Source organism: Monodelphis domestica, chromosome 3, assembly GCF_027887165.1.
Source record: "Monodelphis domestica isolate mMonDom1 chromosome 3, mMonDom1.pri, whole genome shotgun sequence".
Lineage (NCBI taxonomy): Eukaryota > Metazoa > Chordata > Mammalia > Didelphimorphia > Didelphidae > Monodelphis > Monodelphis domestica.
The window spans coordinates 499155923-499173160 of NC_077229.1; the positions used below are offsets into that span (position 1 = coordinate 499155923).

Here is a 17238-nt window from a genome sequence, read left to right on the forward strand (position 1 = left end):
TTAGCTCAAAGAACTTTAAAATGAACACAGCCCATATCTCTTCCATAATATCCTTCTTTTAAAAAAAATCCTTACCTTCCATCTTAGAATCAATACTGTGCTGTAATGGCTAGGCAATGGGGGTCAAGTGACTTGTCCAGGATCACATAGCTAGGAAGTGTCTGAGGCCACATTTGAATTCAGGTCCTCATCTCTAGGCATGGCTTTGTATCCAATGATACAACTAGCTGTCCCTCTATAATGCCTTCCTACACATTCCATTTGCTAGAAGTCTTAAGAGGAAAAATTCTAGAAACCGCACTCCCTAGAGTCAGTCAATGAAGATTTATTAAAAGCCTACTCTGTGCCAGTCACTCTTTAAGTTCTGGTTTGGTACAGTTCCCTTCCAACCAACATATATAGTCAAGAAATTCAATATATTATACAGCAGGTATACTTAAGAGATATATCTGAACACATTTGAGTTCTTTAAGTACTCTAGAAACTTAAGTCCAAACTATTTTCCTTTTGCAGACAGTTCTATCCAGAAGAACAAGATGTGCAAGCATCCTTGGAAGGAGTCCTTCAAGAAACATTTATCAAGTGCCTACTGTATGATAGACACCACACCAAACCCTGAGAATACAAAAAAAAAGGCAAAAAATTGTCTCAATTTAATTAATAAGAAAACATGCAAAGAAATATGCACAAATAAAATATGTACAGCATAACCTGGGGATAGTATCAGTAGGAAGGCACAGAGATTAAGGAAGGTGGAGAAAGGCTTTATGAAGACGGGATTTTAGCTAAGATGTAGCCAGGAAGCAGAGAGGAGGGAGGGAGGGAGGGAATAACAGCATGGGAGACACTCAGTGAAGAGTGGAGACTCTTGCAAGATGAATTGCAAGGAAATCAATGACTTGATTGCTGAATATGTGGAGGACAATAAAAATACATGAAGACTAGAAAAGTCAAGAAGGGGGCAAGTTGAAAAGGGCTATGAAAGTCAGAGGATTTTATTTTATATTTGATCCTGGAAGTATTAGGGAATTATCAGAGTTTACTGAGTAGTGGGGAGGGCGACATGGTCAGCTCTGCATCTTGGGAAAACCACTTTGGCCACTGAGGATGGGATGGACTGGAGTGAGGACATTTATTACTTAAGGACATACATACATATGAGGACATACTTAAGGCAAGGGGACTAACCAGCAGGCTATTACAATAAACCAAATGTGAAGAGATGAGAGTGGTAATGTCAGAGGACAGAAAAGGGAATATACAAGAGGCTTTACAAAGGAAGGCTCAACACTCAATTAACACTCCCTATCCCATCTAATTAGTTTTAAATCCTTCAAATGTCTGATTCAGAATATTAAAAACAAATCCCAAAAGGAGAAAAGACAGATTTGCTGATAGAACGGGACTCCTTCCCAAGGTAGGGATGGTTTCAGAGCTAACTCTAAGAGCCCCTGAGTTCTTAGACTGAGGGCAGGACATCAGCTCAGCTCTCTCCAAGCAAAAGAAATCAGTTCCATTCCTTAGCTGCTTGATTTAGATCCTCTTTTCTCCTTCTTTACCATTTTCTACCTTTACTTGGCATCTGCTTTTTTCATTTTTCATTTAAGTTTTTTGCATTCTCTTTTGAGAAAACTATGGAATTTTAATATCTAATGAAGAAAGGATGAGCTTCCAAGAGAATTCTCTGCCTGTCTAGTTCTTATAAGGATGGCCATTTGGAAGTTCCTAGTCATTAGGTAATCCTAGTACCTCGAAGTGGGAAGTGGGTAGGAAGGGGAGGGAGAGTTAAAACAAGCAATAACTCATCTTGTGGACCATCTGCATGGGAGATTAGACTCAAAGTAAATTTCCCTGACAGAAATTCATTGAGAAGTAGTAGCATCTGTCCAAAAACTGTGGAAAGAACTGATGTCCCATTAAGAAGGTCTCCTAAGACCAAAGCTTCTCCAAAAAGGAAAGCCATGAACAAGAGACAGAAAGATCGATAGACGTACAGACAGACAAAGCATATATTCTCATTCTAATTATATGACCAATAAAATATCCAACGCGTAAAATGATTTCTAAGCATGGAAACATGAAGTATTTCAAAAGGCTTATTTTCAAAGCAAAGATGCTAGTTTTGTAAGTCTATCTCTTGCTTAGAGACTCAGAGAAGCAGAAATACTCTTCAATAAATTATTTCTTTTCAGCTAAATATTTTTCTCAGCTGTAAATGGGCTTGATTCAGCAGATTCAAGCAAAATCAATTTTTGTCCTGTGTTATAGAGTAGGATTCATATCCCTCCAACACAAACATATACTTTCAGCCTGGATGTATCATAAGTTTTGGGGAGAAAATAGCATGCAGTAGCAAGTATGGTCTTTATAGCAGACAAGGTTTAACTCAAGGTGAGACTAGTGCTGTCTATTTGGGATTTACCCATGTATAAAATAGTACACAATATTAGCAAGGAAGTGGAAAACAGGAAGAATGGAATATCCAGATCGGACCTGTTCCTGGGAAGGAAATCTTGATATTTTCTCCAAGAAAGACTAAGTAATACATCCTCCACAATGCTTTCAACATAACATTCTTTACATATTTGTCCATTCCATTTTCTTGCTCAAGTATCTCCAATTGCTCCTCCTCTGGGATAAAATAGAAACTTCTTTAAGCTTCAACGAGGCATTGCTGACATTATTTCCCTTCACTATAATCCAGATAAAATAGCTTGCTGACTTTTCTCCAAACTCACGATTCCCTGTTTTAGGATAGGCTATCTTCAAGTTCCATCCCTTCCATGCCTGAAATTGACTCCCTTCTCACATCTGACTCATAGGATATTTTGCTTCATTCAAAGATAATTCAAGGACCGCCGTTTCTGACTCCCCTCTTTTATCCACACTGTCTCCCACCTCCAAATACTTTGCATTTTCTTTCCAGTCTATCTACTTCATCCAACCAGTAGAGAAAGCATAAGCTCCTTTAGAGTAATGACTAATTTTTTTTGTTTTTGTTTTTATCTTTGTATCCAGCAATATCAAACACAGTGCTTAGGCCTGAGAAGTTTTTAATTGAATGTTTCCTCTTCCTTTGAGAAGTGAGACATTCATATGTGTGATACTGTACTTGTATTTTCAGGGTTTTGTTCAATGTGCTACACTCTTTTGCTGGTTTTTTCTCTTCTTTTTTTCTTTAAAAAGTCTTTTTTACATGGGATGGAACTCTGGAAAGGGGAAGGTGAGAGACACTGAGAGAAGTTGTAGTGATATTAAAAGACAGATCTGCCATTAGCCTTAGAGAAAGGAGTGATATGGGGATAAATAAGATCCTAGGCTGCCCTTATAACTATTCATGTGCATATGAATTTATCTTTTTGATTCTTGTGTTCAAGTACACTCTCTGGCAAGCATTGAAAAAACAGTGATATGTATACTGCATCCTAGGTTTTCCGAGGCAATATTCACTCAATGCCAAAACCACTTATAAATATCCATATTTTAGTTGGATTTATCCTCATCTAGATTCCTTTAAAGTTGCTCTTGGAGCTTAATGAGGCACTTGGATGAGAAACTATTCATGCACAACATAGTATATTGGCTAGATAAACAAGCCTGGCTTGTGACACTCCATGGCTGCTGTGCTCAAAACATTCAAATATTCATTTTGACCAATAAAGAAATTTGACTCAGACTCTTACCCCATTAACTGGCCAGAAATTCACATTAGGAGTTCACTCAGTTGAGCAACCTTGCCATAGTTAAGATTTTTAAAGTATTAAGTTCATCAACAGCAACAAAAAAGAAGCACAACTGTCTGAAAGCACTCCTAAAAGACCAATTGGGTTATTTTTAATTTAATGAATTTTTGTGGTGGTAAAGAACTGGATATTAATTAATGGGAAGGAATGTCTGTAAGTCTGGGGGAATGGCTGAACAAATTATGGTATATGGATGTAATGAAAGGCTATTGGGCTGTAAAAAAAAAACATAAAGAAGGAGATAATTTCAGAGAAAGCTGGAAGTCTTGTATGAACTGATGCATAGTTGAGTGAGCAGAAACATTTCCATATCAACATTGGTTACAAAGAAAAAGCTTGGTTCCAAAGAAGATACTCCCATATCACTCATTTGCACCTAGCCCAGAAAAGGCACTTAATAAATGCTTTGAATTGAATACTCCCTCTTTCTTTGCAGAAGAAGTTAGATATCCATGTTTGTGATACGGTGCAGGTGTTTTCAGTTTCTGTTTTAATGCACTGATCTGTTTGACAGAATTTTTTCTTCATCCTTTTTTTCTTTTAAGAATGTTATTACATGGGATGGTACTCTGGAAAGGGGAAAGTGAGAGATACTGAGAGAAGTTCTATTGATATTAAAAGACATTAATAAAAATCTATCTAAATTCTGATAGACTTAAGAACTCTGGTCAACACAATGACCAACCACAATTCCAGAGGACCAATAAAGCAAATTCCCAACCTCCTGAGAAGAAGTTGATGGACTTAAAATGTAGAGAAATTTAGAGAATACGGGTAGCACAGGAATGTTCCAATTGACTATGTGTACTTGTTACGGGATTTTGCCTTTTTCCAACGAGGGGTGGGGGACAGAAACAGGAGGGAGAAAGAGAAAAGAGATTTTTATTCATTGAAAATAATAAAAATTAAAATGTAATAATATAAAAATAAGCACCTTTAAATGAGTGCTTCCATGCCACTTGAAACTCTAGAAAAAAATTGGTCCCGAAGGATCTGATAAAACTATTCAGAGGTCACTGGCCTGGGAGCTGTCTGGCCTTGAGACATGAGACCTGATCAATTCAAAGCTGATTTCATTTCCAGAAACAGGCAAACTGGAGTCAAGGGTATCTGCACAGGAATCCTAAGTGAGGATGGCCTAATAAGTGATATGGGAGAATAAATAATTTTACAGATTCCACCTTTTCCAAGTGGCATTGTTACAACTTTCCAGGTCCCTAATTAATGTTTTTCATATTAAAAGGCTAGTCTATTTGTCAATTTTGATACATAAAATTTAATTAAACGCTAAGAACCTCCAACACACAAGGCAACATTGGTCTCAGGGATTCTTAAAGAGGAGAGGACTTCATTCTGGCACTACACTGGCAAAGACCCGTAAGCATATTAAACTGATTTCGTGTTTCCCTTTCTCCTTGAAGTCATTTACTCACAAATGTTTCCCCCATTGTATATCATTTTTAATTAATCCCCACACTTCAGGAAAGAAAAAAAATCCTTCAATTGTTTTTTACATGGGATTTAACACTATAATATCAATTGAGCTAATAAATTCTGATTTATATACTAATACTTTATTTTTCACTGTTTTTCTAATTACATATATTGAAATACAGTATTTCTTACTCTTTCTAATTATATATATTCATCTATATATGTATCCCTATATGTTAGACATAGATGAATATATGTGTGTATATAGTGCACTATATACAAAGCATTGTGTATTGTGCACATGTATATATTCTACTTTATATATTATATACATCTAAATATGTATTATGCATACTTAATGTTTATATACAATTTGTTCACTTGATTCAGTCATGTCTGAATCTTCATGATCCCATTTGGAGGTTTCTTGGCAAAGATACCAGAATGGTTTGCCATTTCCTTCTCTAGCTCATATGATAGATGAGGAAACTGATGCAGAGTTAAGTGACTGGCCCAGGGTCACATAGCTAGTAAGTCTCTGAGCTGCATTTGAACTCAGCTCTTCCCAACTCCAGAGCCAGTGCTATATCCACTGTGGGACCTAGCTGTCCTGCACATTGTATAAATGCATATACACAAATGCAGGTACATTATATGTGTATACACATATAACATACATGTGGGCACTGTGCATGTACACATACTTTGTGTGTGTGTGCTTATAATCCATGTGTGTATGATACATATCTGTATAATACACATGGGTATGTTCTACCCTCTCTGCATCCCAAAGAAATATGGATTTTCCCTTTATCGAGGAAGGACGTCTTTCGGTCCTTGGCTATGAAGTTCATGAAGCCCACCACAGTCCCAGTTACTGTAAATGGTTCCTGGGTATTCATCTGCATATCAAGGAGCCAGAAGTCTAGAACCTGAGATTCTGATTCTTGTTCTTTAACTTTCTTGCTGTGAACCATGAGGCACACTACATCTCTTGGCCGCAGTTTATAGGTCTGAAAAATGATCAGGATGCTGCCTCGTCTCCCTCACTGGGGCTCTGGGAATCTCAGTAAATGTTTACAAAGTGCTTTTAAGAGATCTCAGCATATTGGAATGTATAAAAAGTGAAAACTAGTATTAGCTTCCCCACCCCTCACAAATAACCTCCACCACCAGATGATAAGGTATGCAATAAACTGTAGCCCTTGGGGTCCTGTTGTTTACATGCCTCCAACCTCTGACCAGCACTGAAGAGAAATTGTCCAATTTTATTTTTAATAAAATATCCTATAGCTGCTGAATCAAAATGGTAGTCAAGAGGAAACGATTTGTATAGATTGTTTCAAGGACAAAACCTTGTCAACAATAACAATCCCACTGGGTGAAGGTGGAAGGAAATGATGGTTGACCTTTTCTATCCCCAAAGCTGAGTGTTCGTTCAAGGATTCCACTATCAGTCATACAATCAACCGGCTTTGATTAAGCAGTTACAGGGGGCCAGGCTAGAAAAACAAAGCCAAAAAATATTGCCATCCTCCTAACCAACTCGTTTCTCCTCCAGGACCTGTGTCCCAGCAAAGTGTCTAGTTTCAATAGCTATGTTATCGATTATATCGATATCGATTCGATATATCGATTCCATTATAGATTATTAGATCAGACATTCAGACAGCACCCAAATTAAGCCAAGACTACATCATCTCCTGCAATCCATTCCAAGGAGTCGGGCTGAAGTTTCAAGGTACCCAAGATAACTGGTAACTAGAATCTTAAATACTAATCTAGCCACATTTTCGGAAGAGGAAATGAAACCACCACTATCAATTTAAGAACAAACCTTTACTAAGCATCTCTTTTGGGTTAGGCACTGTCCTAGGTGCTGGAGGTAAAAATATAATGAATGAAACAATTCTTTCTAATGAGGGAGATAGCGAGGACTTATAGAAGAACAAATAAAACATATAGTATTATAATGCAAAAAAGATATAAAGTATTTAAACACAAGGCAGTTTGAGAGAAGGGACACCAGCAGTGGAGGGAGTCAGGAGAATATTTTAGCAGGAGGTGGAGCTTGTGAAGTAAGAGAGAGATTCTCAGGGCTCCCTAAAGAGGAGGGGATACATTCCAAGTAAGAAGGATGGTCAGCCAGTGCGCCATGTCATGGAGAGGAGTGTTGAAATGTGAGTGAAGAATGAAGAGAAGGCCAGTGTAGCTGGAGTATAGACTGTGGGAGGAGGAGTAAAATACAATGTGGCTGAAACAATGGGTTGGGATAAGAACTTTATAAACTAAAGAGAGGATTAATTCTAGAGGAAATAGGGAACCTCTGGGAATTTAATGAGTAGGGCAGTCAGGTAGTCAAATCTGAATTGAAGGCAAATCACTTCCACAACAATATGGAGAATGGATTCAAATGGGGAAAGACTTGAGGCAAGGAGAGCAAGCAAAAGACCAGAGTAATAATCTCAGTAAGATGCCAGAACTAAGGTGGTAGTTGTGAAAGTAGAAAAAAAGATTCAGGTATAAGAGATATTATAAAGAGAGAAATGACAGCATTAGGCAATTGAGAATGTGTGTAGAAATGAGGAGTCCAGGAAAATGCCAAGATTATGGTCCTGGGGACCTAGAAGAATGGTGGTATCTTCAACAAAATAGGAAAATCTGAAAGAGGGTTGGAGGGTAGCAAATTTGGCTTCAGATATGGTAAGTTTAACATGTCCCCAGGACATCCATTTTGAAATATTCAATAGGTGAAATTGTATTATAAGTATGATTTCTGAACCCTCTAGACAAATGTACCTAATCCAAATAGGAAAGATCTCTGCTGGCCATATATTGAGTAGAAAACTGCAAATTAACATTAACTCTATCATATTTTTATTTTATTAAACATTTATCTTATCTTACTCGGGCAGTTGGACATCTGTGCTCTACAGTATCATTTGGAGACCTGTCCTCACTTTCAGAGAAATACTAGGACATTGTTTTTGTGTTAAGGGATTTGGGTGCTTGGACAAGAAGGTTTGCTTTTCTGGATCATGATGTTAGATACAGAGGCAAGCAGTGGTAGAATAAATTCAAAAGAGATCAATACAAATATATCTGTCTGGAGACTTGCAAATCTAATTAAGAGGATTTTAAATTGAACATAAAGGGAGAGGGAGAAGATATTTGCATCCATAAACTAAGCCAGATAGAACAGAATAACAATTATAACCTAGTAAGAAAACCAGCAGTAAAGAGTTTGGTTCATTTGTAAGAAAATGATAGCCAGAGAGATGGTCAGTAATAATATAATCTGAGATGGTGATGATATACAAAAATGTGCTCAAAATGAGCATAAAAAAGGATGCTGAAAGTAAATTTGGTCTCATACTTCTCTCCAACTCTTGGTAGTGAGTCAACAAGCATTTATTAAGCACCTACCCATTGCCCGGCTCTATGAGAAGCACTGGATATAAAAAGAAAGACAAAAAATAATCTCTGCTCTCAAGGGGCTTACAATCTAATGGGGAAGGCAACATGCAAACAACTATTTGCACGGAAAATATAAATAAGAGAAATTGGAGGTAATTTTGAAGGAAACACACTGAAATTAAGAAGGAGTGCAATGATTTCCCTAGAAGATGGGACTTTAGCTCATTCTTGAAGGCAAGTAGGGGGAGAGGGTGAAGAAGGAGAGCATTCTGGGCACATGGAAAACAGGGTTTCTTGTTGTCCAATCATTTATCAGTTGTGTCTGACTCTTTGCAACCTCTTTTGAGGTTTTCTTGGCAGAGACATTAGGGTGGTTTTTCATTTCCTTCTTCAGTTCATTTGACAGATGAGGAAACTGAGGCAAACAGGGTTAAATGACTTGTGCAGGGTCACACAAGTTACTATGTGTCTGAGCCCATATTTGAACTCAGGGCTTTCTGACTCCAAGCTTGGCACTCTATCCACTGTGCCATCTACTTTCCCATAAAAAGGGGGCTAACCTTTTCCCAATAGTAAGGATTTGTAATAAACAAAAACAGAATTAAATCTATCATGAAGATAGACTCCTGGGAGGAAATGGACAAACTACATTGGGATTAGTATGGTAGAGAATATGGGAACAAAAAAAGATTAGAGGAAGAAACATAAGCAAACCTATTATGGGAATAGTTCATAGGCCACCTGGACTACAGGAAAAAATATTGGGAAGATCTTTATGGATTTCCATGTCAGTGTCAAAGGATAGTTTTTCATTACATTCTGCATGACATTTTGGCCTAAAAAGATAGCAGAATTTGCTCTGAACCTGATTCAAATAAAATCATCCCAAGCAAGCAGGTGAAACAAATCTTTGTATACAGTTTTTTTATTCCATATAAAGGTAAAATCTATGACCCTCCTCTGTATTTTTGTAAATGAAGGTCATGATAATGGAAAAATATTCAAAATCAGATTATCTGAAACAGACCAGACAATGTGCAAGTCAAAGGTAGGACATTCCCAAGTAGAAAGAAAAGCTTACTTAAAGGGCTATTTAAAGAGTTCCTTTAAAGATAATTTGAAGTGCTAGATTTCAAGTTTAAATCACTTTTTAGAGTTATTAGTGAGTTTTTAAAGATTGCTTTTTTGTCAAGTTAAAAAATGAATGTGTTCATTTAATTGACCATGAACTCACTTTTTAAAACCAATAAGGGGGAGAAATATTTCATAAGTTTAGAGGATCATGGACTTAAAACTAGAAGAGATTTGAGAGACCAGCCCCTCATTTTACATTGGAGGCATGTAAAAATGAAATGATTTGCCAGGATCATCTGGCTAGTCAACAAGCATTAATTAAGTGCTTACTATGAATCGGGAAAAAGAAAGCTGGTTTCTGCTCTCAAGGAGCTTATATTATAATATAAATGGAAGAAAAACCATCTCCCTGGCCATTGTTTTCTTCTAGATGAACCAATCTCCTTCCTCTAAGTTTTCTTACCCTGTCATAATTGTTGCTCTACTCTAACTGACTTAGTAAATGTATGTGAATGTTTTCTCCCTCTCCCTCCATATTCAACACACTTAAAAGGGGACGAAAAAGTAAGCATAGCAGGAGAAAGAGTGGACTTAAGGGGCAAAGAAAAAAAGCAGTTGAAGAATGACAACAGAATCTGATCTGGCTCCTTCCTCCAAATGGAGATTCCAAGAACTCATAAATGGGAAAAAGGGGGTACAGGGGTCCTGAGGGAAAGCATTTGAAGCATGGTAATAAAGTCTTGAGAATTCTATCTGAAGCAGGATTCAAATTCAGGTCTTCCAGATGTCCTTTTTAACTTTGAATCAATGTTTGGGCAAATCTCATCTGCCAGTCTGCATGTTGGCCAGTCACTTTCCAAAGGGTCCGTTTTCATAGAGAGGCCTCAGATAAGTAAGTAACAAGTTGATCCAGTGGATAAAGTGGGCTTGGAATGAAGAAGACCCGGATTCAGATTATTATGAGACAATTCTGAGGGATGTGTGACAGGGAATGCTAACCACCTATAGAGAAAGAACTGTTAAGAGTGAGAATGCAGATGAAAGCAGACGATTTATCAATTGTTTCTTTAAGTTTATGTTTTGGAGCTTGTGTTTTATAAGATTATTCACTTACAAAAATGAACAAAACAGAAATACACTTTGCATGATTGATAGTACATGTACAACCCAGATCTAACTGCTTGCCAACACCAGGAAGGGGAAAGGAAGCGAGGGAAGGAGATAAGTTTAATCATATAAACTAGGAAAATGTGTGTGGAAATTTGTTTTTAAAAATTACAATATAAAAAATGGGAAAAAAAGTATTAAAAAAAATAGTCTTGGATTCAAATCTCACTTTTGACCACTGAAATTAGCTATGTGATCCTAATGGTTATGTACCTGAGATGGCTCCTTAGGACTTCCCTAAATCATAAACTATTTGAGATTACATTGGTGGAAGGAGATTGTGCATAAAAGTTCAGACATTTCAAAGGAAATATTATAGAAATACTAAATATAATCACATCCTGGCAACCCACAATCCCTCGTACTTACCAGTCAGTGCTCCTCCAAGGCTCCCTCGCCTCAATTGTCTCCCATCTTCACTCAGCTGTCTTTTAAATTTAAGGGATTTTCCAGGAACAGAAGAAACATCAGGGTTGCTGCATTTTCGAAATGGCATGGGCGGAGGGGACAATATGTGATCAAGCTGCAAAGACAAAAAAAGGAATTGTCACTTTCTGAGGGATCACATTCCCTCCAAGCCCAGAAGGCAAGACTAATGAGCTATTTGGTTCATATTTCCTTTTCCTCTCTCCCCATCCCATTTTGTCTTGAACTTGATTGGTTAGTTCTGGGAATTGCAGAGATCCGAGGTGGTGTTTTTCATCTGTAAGACTCTCTGCCTAGTAGCAAAATGAGCCTGTGGACAATTAACATACATCTTCAGTTATTCACAAGAGGGAAAGTTCCTTGTCTATCGATTCTGGCCTACGTGCAGGTATTTTCAAAGTGTCACCAACATAGAGATCCATATGTCACTATATAACACTTTAAAGGAAATCTGTTACAAGGAAAAAGAAACATGATATCTTTTATTTGTTGTTGGATTGCTTTTTTTCAATAGACAAAATCACTTTAAAAGCATGCTGGACTTAGAATTTTGATACATCTAGGTTTAGATCTTCTCTCTCACATTTATTAGTTACACGACTGAGCAAATCACTTCTAAGCCTCAGTTCCTCACCTTTCAAAAATGCAGTGTTTATTTTTAAAATAAAGCTGTTCCCTCCTGTCACATTACTAGCCATGTTTACTTTAAAAACACCTAGAAGAGAGATAGTACTGGACTCAGATTCTAGAAGACTTGGTTCAAATCCTATCTCAAGCCCTAAGCAAGTCCTTCAACTTTTTTGCCTCAGTTTCTTCAGCTGTAAAATGATTGATTGTACTTGACCAAAAGTCTTTAAGATCCCTTCCAGCTCCAAATCTATGACAGTCTCAAGGTCTCAACTTTGGTACCAATTGTGTGACACAGGAGAGATTAACTCAGGTCTGTCCAGCTTGGCATAAAGCAGAATTGCCAAAGCTCATAAGACATGGGAGATGCTTAGTCATCCCCATCACAAATGTTCCTACAGGCTCTCTGTTCCCAGCCTGTAGTAGATCTTTGCGCTGCTCTGATCAGTCATAGTCTGACACACCATACATTGACCCTGGCAAAATGATGTCATTTTGGTCTTCTTCATGTACCAAGAACAACAGCCAAACTTGAATTCATAAATGAATGGAGAATTGATCAAGAATGCCCCTGAGAGCCAGCAAAATGTGGGTCCAAGTCTGAAGTTTTTGACCCTGAACAAATCATTTAATCTCTCAGTGTTCTATGAAACTCACTAAGACTATAAATTGCAAAATAGTTGATCTGCATTAGTTAATGGAATTTCTTCATCACAGAATTCTATAACCTGATGAAATCACAGATACTGACAAATCTAACAATTGTTTAAATTGTTGCTGAGTTTCTATGGAAAAAACTTCCATGATTGAACAAAAGCATATTTCCTTATGTATTAAGGAGAAAAATACTTTCGGGTACATAAAAGCATAGGCCAATATATTTTTAAAAAGGCATATCTGCACCCATATGCTCAACATATACCCAAATGTGAACTCCATTAGTGTTGTGAATGTGCTTACTTTAAATCAAAGCACTCACTATGCAAGACAAAAAATTCACGTTAGCTCAAGGTACTTGAGGATTTTGACCAAGCTGGAATTTCTTTTTCCAATTGTCTTTTCTGTTAAAAAATAAAGAGGGAAACTCATGGCCACAAGGTGGCAATGTACCACTGAAATTCTTTAAAGCACCTTGGGCATAGTCTCCTCCAAAAGGACTCCAAGGCACTGAGATCCAGAGCAAAGGTGGCAAACATCCTCCTAGTTAAAGTATTTCCTACTAAAGTATTTCTACTTAAAGTATTTCCTCTTAATTTTATGTGACATCTGCATAAAATGCAAGTGCTTGTTGTATAAGGTTCACCAACTCCTGCATTTATTTTTCACCTGAAGTTAAATTCCTCTGCTTGTAATATCATATTTAATTACCGTGGAGAAGATTGTTATATTTGAGATTAGCAGGGTAGAAAAACAAAGTAGGCTGAGAGAAGGTATTTTTTTTTTAAAGAAGGTAATTCTTAAGACAGCAATGATGTGGTTTCCTTACCTAGTCTTTCTGGGCATTTCTCTTTCCTATCAAGTCAGGAAAAAATATAAAATGGAGGAGACATAAAAATGAGATGGGAAACTGTGAAAAAAAGAAATTGTGTTTTGCTATATGACTGTGGAGCCATGAGCCAGGATTTTTTAATCAGAGTCAAACCCTCTATAGGATAAGGGAAATAATAATTTACATCCAAGAAAACAGAGAGGGGGCATATAGCCCTAGAGGAAAATATATGAAAGAACAGAGTCAAGCCCTTGGATCCCATTTCAACCTAACCATCAGATCACAGTCCCACCAGGCCTCTCTCTAAATAGGCCATTTTTCTAAATTTTCCCTAGGCTGTCAGTGGCTCTAACATTTTTCTTGCAATTAGTCACAGCATCTCTAAATGGTCCACTGCAACCCTACCATTTATTTTTCATTTTCTATATTGAATCGAACACTTATGATCTCTTTAAAAACATTTCATCACACCCAGGAGCTTATTGTAAGACATCAAGCATGCCACTTTGGGCCCTCCACTTTAAATGATATACATTTAATGTTTTTCAACTTTTTCCAAAGTCCTAAAGTCACCACAATACATGGGGCCAAAACACATAGCTCAGCATCAGAGCATGGAGGCTGCCTTCAAAGTTATCATCCACAGAAAAGTCAGAAGACCACTTCTAAGCACTTCTAGCCCACAATGGGTTACTGAAGCTTCGAAAATTCCTAATAGGCTTTGAGGGTGCTGAAACCCTCCTGGATGACAGGGACCACATCACAAATTTCTTTCATATTTTCTATTTGCCTGAGATGTCAAATGCTTGGTAGCTTCTGAATACACATTTGTTATAATGAAAAGTGCTCCTTGGGCACATATTTCTTTGTTCTCTCAGCCCTAGTTTAAAGAAAAAAAGATCTGGAGTTAAGACCAGGCTCAGAACTGTACCTCCTACTTTCCCCATAGAGGCCTGTACAGTACATTTCATTAGGGTGTGCATCATCCAAGGCATTTTTTTAAAAACAGGAACCTTTACTGAATAGTACTCAATCATACAAGATAGCATTCTCCAGCACTTGGCACCATGCCAGGCACATAGTAAGCACTTGGTAAATATTTCTTGACTTGCTGACTAACTGGTCAAGTTAAAGGAACTAAAATTTAACTTAAAAATAAGTAAAGTTTATTTCTTTTCAATGAAGCATAAAATGCCTATTTTTGAGACATCAGAATATGCCTTAGCAGATATACTATACCCCTTAAATGTGCTTCTGCCTATTTATTCAACCTGGGATTTTATGCCTCTCTTTGGCTTTCTGGTGAAGTCCATATACCTCTTTGAATGTTTTTAAATGCAGGGAAAAATACATAGGGATGACAAAAACAATTATACTACCAAAATATTTTTAATGAAATTCATGGACCCTCAATTAAAAACCCTTGCACTAGGAAATCTCAAAAGTTCCTTTTGTGCCCTAAATCCGTGATCCTATGCAACATCCCTTGCCTGGATTTTCATTCCTTCCTTTATTATAAAAAATGGTCATGGGAAAACTGCAAATCAAAAAATTTCCTGATGTCAATTTAACTGTCTGAAAGACACACTGATTTGCCCTTAGAAAGGAAGAGTTTTTTCTATATTTATGATACAAATTTAAGGGGGGGGGGGGGATTTTGCAAAATTCCTAGACTGCATTTCCCAAATAACTAGGCTAAGAAAACATAAGAATTTGTCTGCTGTGGCAGAGGCTGGCACTAAAGAAAATTGCCAGGCTGATTAGTATGTGAAATTGATCAACTCAATGGGGGAGGGGCCCCAGGAGTTAGGAATCCTGGCTAAGGAGAGAAGACTGGCTGGGAGAGGAGTTGGTCTTCTCTTTGGTCTTTCTCAGGAAGCCAAAGACAGGAGGTGGATAAAGACTTTCTCCTGAGGGTTACCCACTTTTCCTGCTGGTGACTAGAAATCTTTCCCCCCAACACCTCCAAATTGAAGGGACTTTCTGAAGAGAAACCGGAGCAGACTTTACCTCAGCTCCTGTTGCCCAGGGGTGAGTCAACCTGACTCTCTCTCAGAGGGTTCAGGCTGCCAAGGCCTAAGTTCCCCCCAAACTCGAGGAGGGAGCAGAAAGGGTTTTAGATAGAGACAGGGACCTCCTTTCCCCACTTTCCTTTTCCCATTCTTCCCTGCCTGTTATTTCTTTTGTATTACCTAATTGAGTTAACATTAAAGTTATCTGTTCCCCAAGCTGAGTGTGAGTGAATGAATCAGGGGGAGACCTTTTGGTCTCGAGTAGTGGAGGGGGGACAAGAGGGACAAGAGCGAATTGAGGAGAGCAGCTTTAGCTGAGAAGGGGAGGCAGAAGGGGAAAATCTTCAAACTCTCCTCTCCTCTCTCTGAGTCAACCTTAACATCAGCTGTCTCCCCTGAACCCCACTTTGAGAGGGGAGGTACCCACTCTTTCCCTCTCTCAATAGTGAAAGGCCAAAACCCTCCATATATAAATTAACCCGTTTTATAATACAGATGGCACCTCAGGTTTAAAAGAACCCCATTAGAAAAAGCTTTAGTGACTGTCACCCACTGTCATCAACTGTCAGTTGTGAAGTTATTGTCAATTATTTATTTTTTATTTATTTATTTATATAATTAATTGTCAATTACAACTCCTGAGGCTAGCAGTATAATCACTGACTCTTCCTAGGAATTTTCACACAGGACCAAAAGCTTCTTGATTCCTTATGGGGGGGAGAACAAGTCAATTACCAACTGCCACACTGGTCAGTTACAAAACTGAGGAAGAGAGTCTGTTGTAAAAGGGAGGCTGTACTAGGGCTGTCGGCTCATAGGATCGAGCCATCTTACATCCTGTCTAGAAACAAACTTGTGGGGACAACAACTATTTTCTGTTAACTCCTGGCAGTTAGAGCCTAGAAAAGATCTAATGGGAAACATGTTACAACTAATACTTTGGTCTTCTGTGCTAGGAATAATTGCCATTTATTGGGGCTACTGTATCATTTATAATACAGTGGCAGGGATGATAAACACTGTTCTGGAGGCATTAACCAATATGACTTTGGGATGGACACAGTTACCAATGAATTATCTAGATGTGAATTACCTCTGCCAAATCATACTCTAAGTCTATGTTGTGTTCTTGGTAGTGACTAACATCTTAAAGAATATCAAAGCTGGTGCCAACTTGATCTTCCAAAAGAAAACTGCACATGCTTTAGTCATTGATAATAGATTAGAGGAATTGCTTGGCCAGATCCCTATTATAACTGAGATGTGCCAGGATTACATGCAGAGAAAAGAAAGCATGGTGAAGGGAACCAACAAGGAGACTGGGGACATAATGAGACAGACTAATAAGGACAATGTAGTTACTAATACTAATACTGGGACACCATTAGGGGCAATAGGGTGAAATGACCTTGCCAATAACAGATAAGCACAAAACAACAAGGCACCAACTAATGCATCTGCTAACAATCTTGCAAATGCATCAAAGGCTCAAAAGATTATACCTTTGCATGATGTAGCTAAGGTCACTGATAACTCTGGCATCTTACAAGCAAAGGTTCGTAAGTCATTCACAATTCATCTCACAATTAAAGAACTAAAGAGAACATTTTGCCTCTATGAACCAGATTTTGAGGATGTAGAAATTCTTTTAGCTGAACTTCTTCACCCCAGGAACATAAAAACTTTATTGAGCAAACTAGAAAAGATTCCTCACTCACAAGTTGGCCAGAAGTTTTTGAAGATCTGGATTTTTCTAATCCAAGATCAATGGCTTATCTAAGAAAATGCCATGAGGATCTATTGCAGGGAATGAAACAATTGTCAGAACGACCCAATGCATGGGGAAAAG

The 17238-nt window shown here is 37.8% G+C and overlaps 1 protein-coding gene across 12 annotated transcripts in view; it reads right to left on the reverse strand.

Annotated features, from left to right (window-relative positions):
* MAST4 (microtubule associated serine/threonine kinase family member 4) overlaps positions 1 to 17238 on the reverse strand; it is an 818549-nt gene that overhangs the window by 551237 nt on the left and 250074 nt on the right. For all 12 annotated transcript variants that reach the window (XM_056824832.1, XM_001381429.5, XM_056824829.1 and 9 more), the window contains one exon: positions 11205 to 11358. In XM_056824832.1, coding sequence (XP_056680810.1) covers positions 11205 to 11358 — 154 coding nt within the window. The remainder of the gene's footprint in view (positions 1 to 11204; positions 11359 to 17238) is intronic.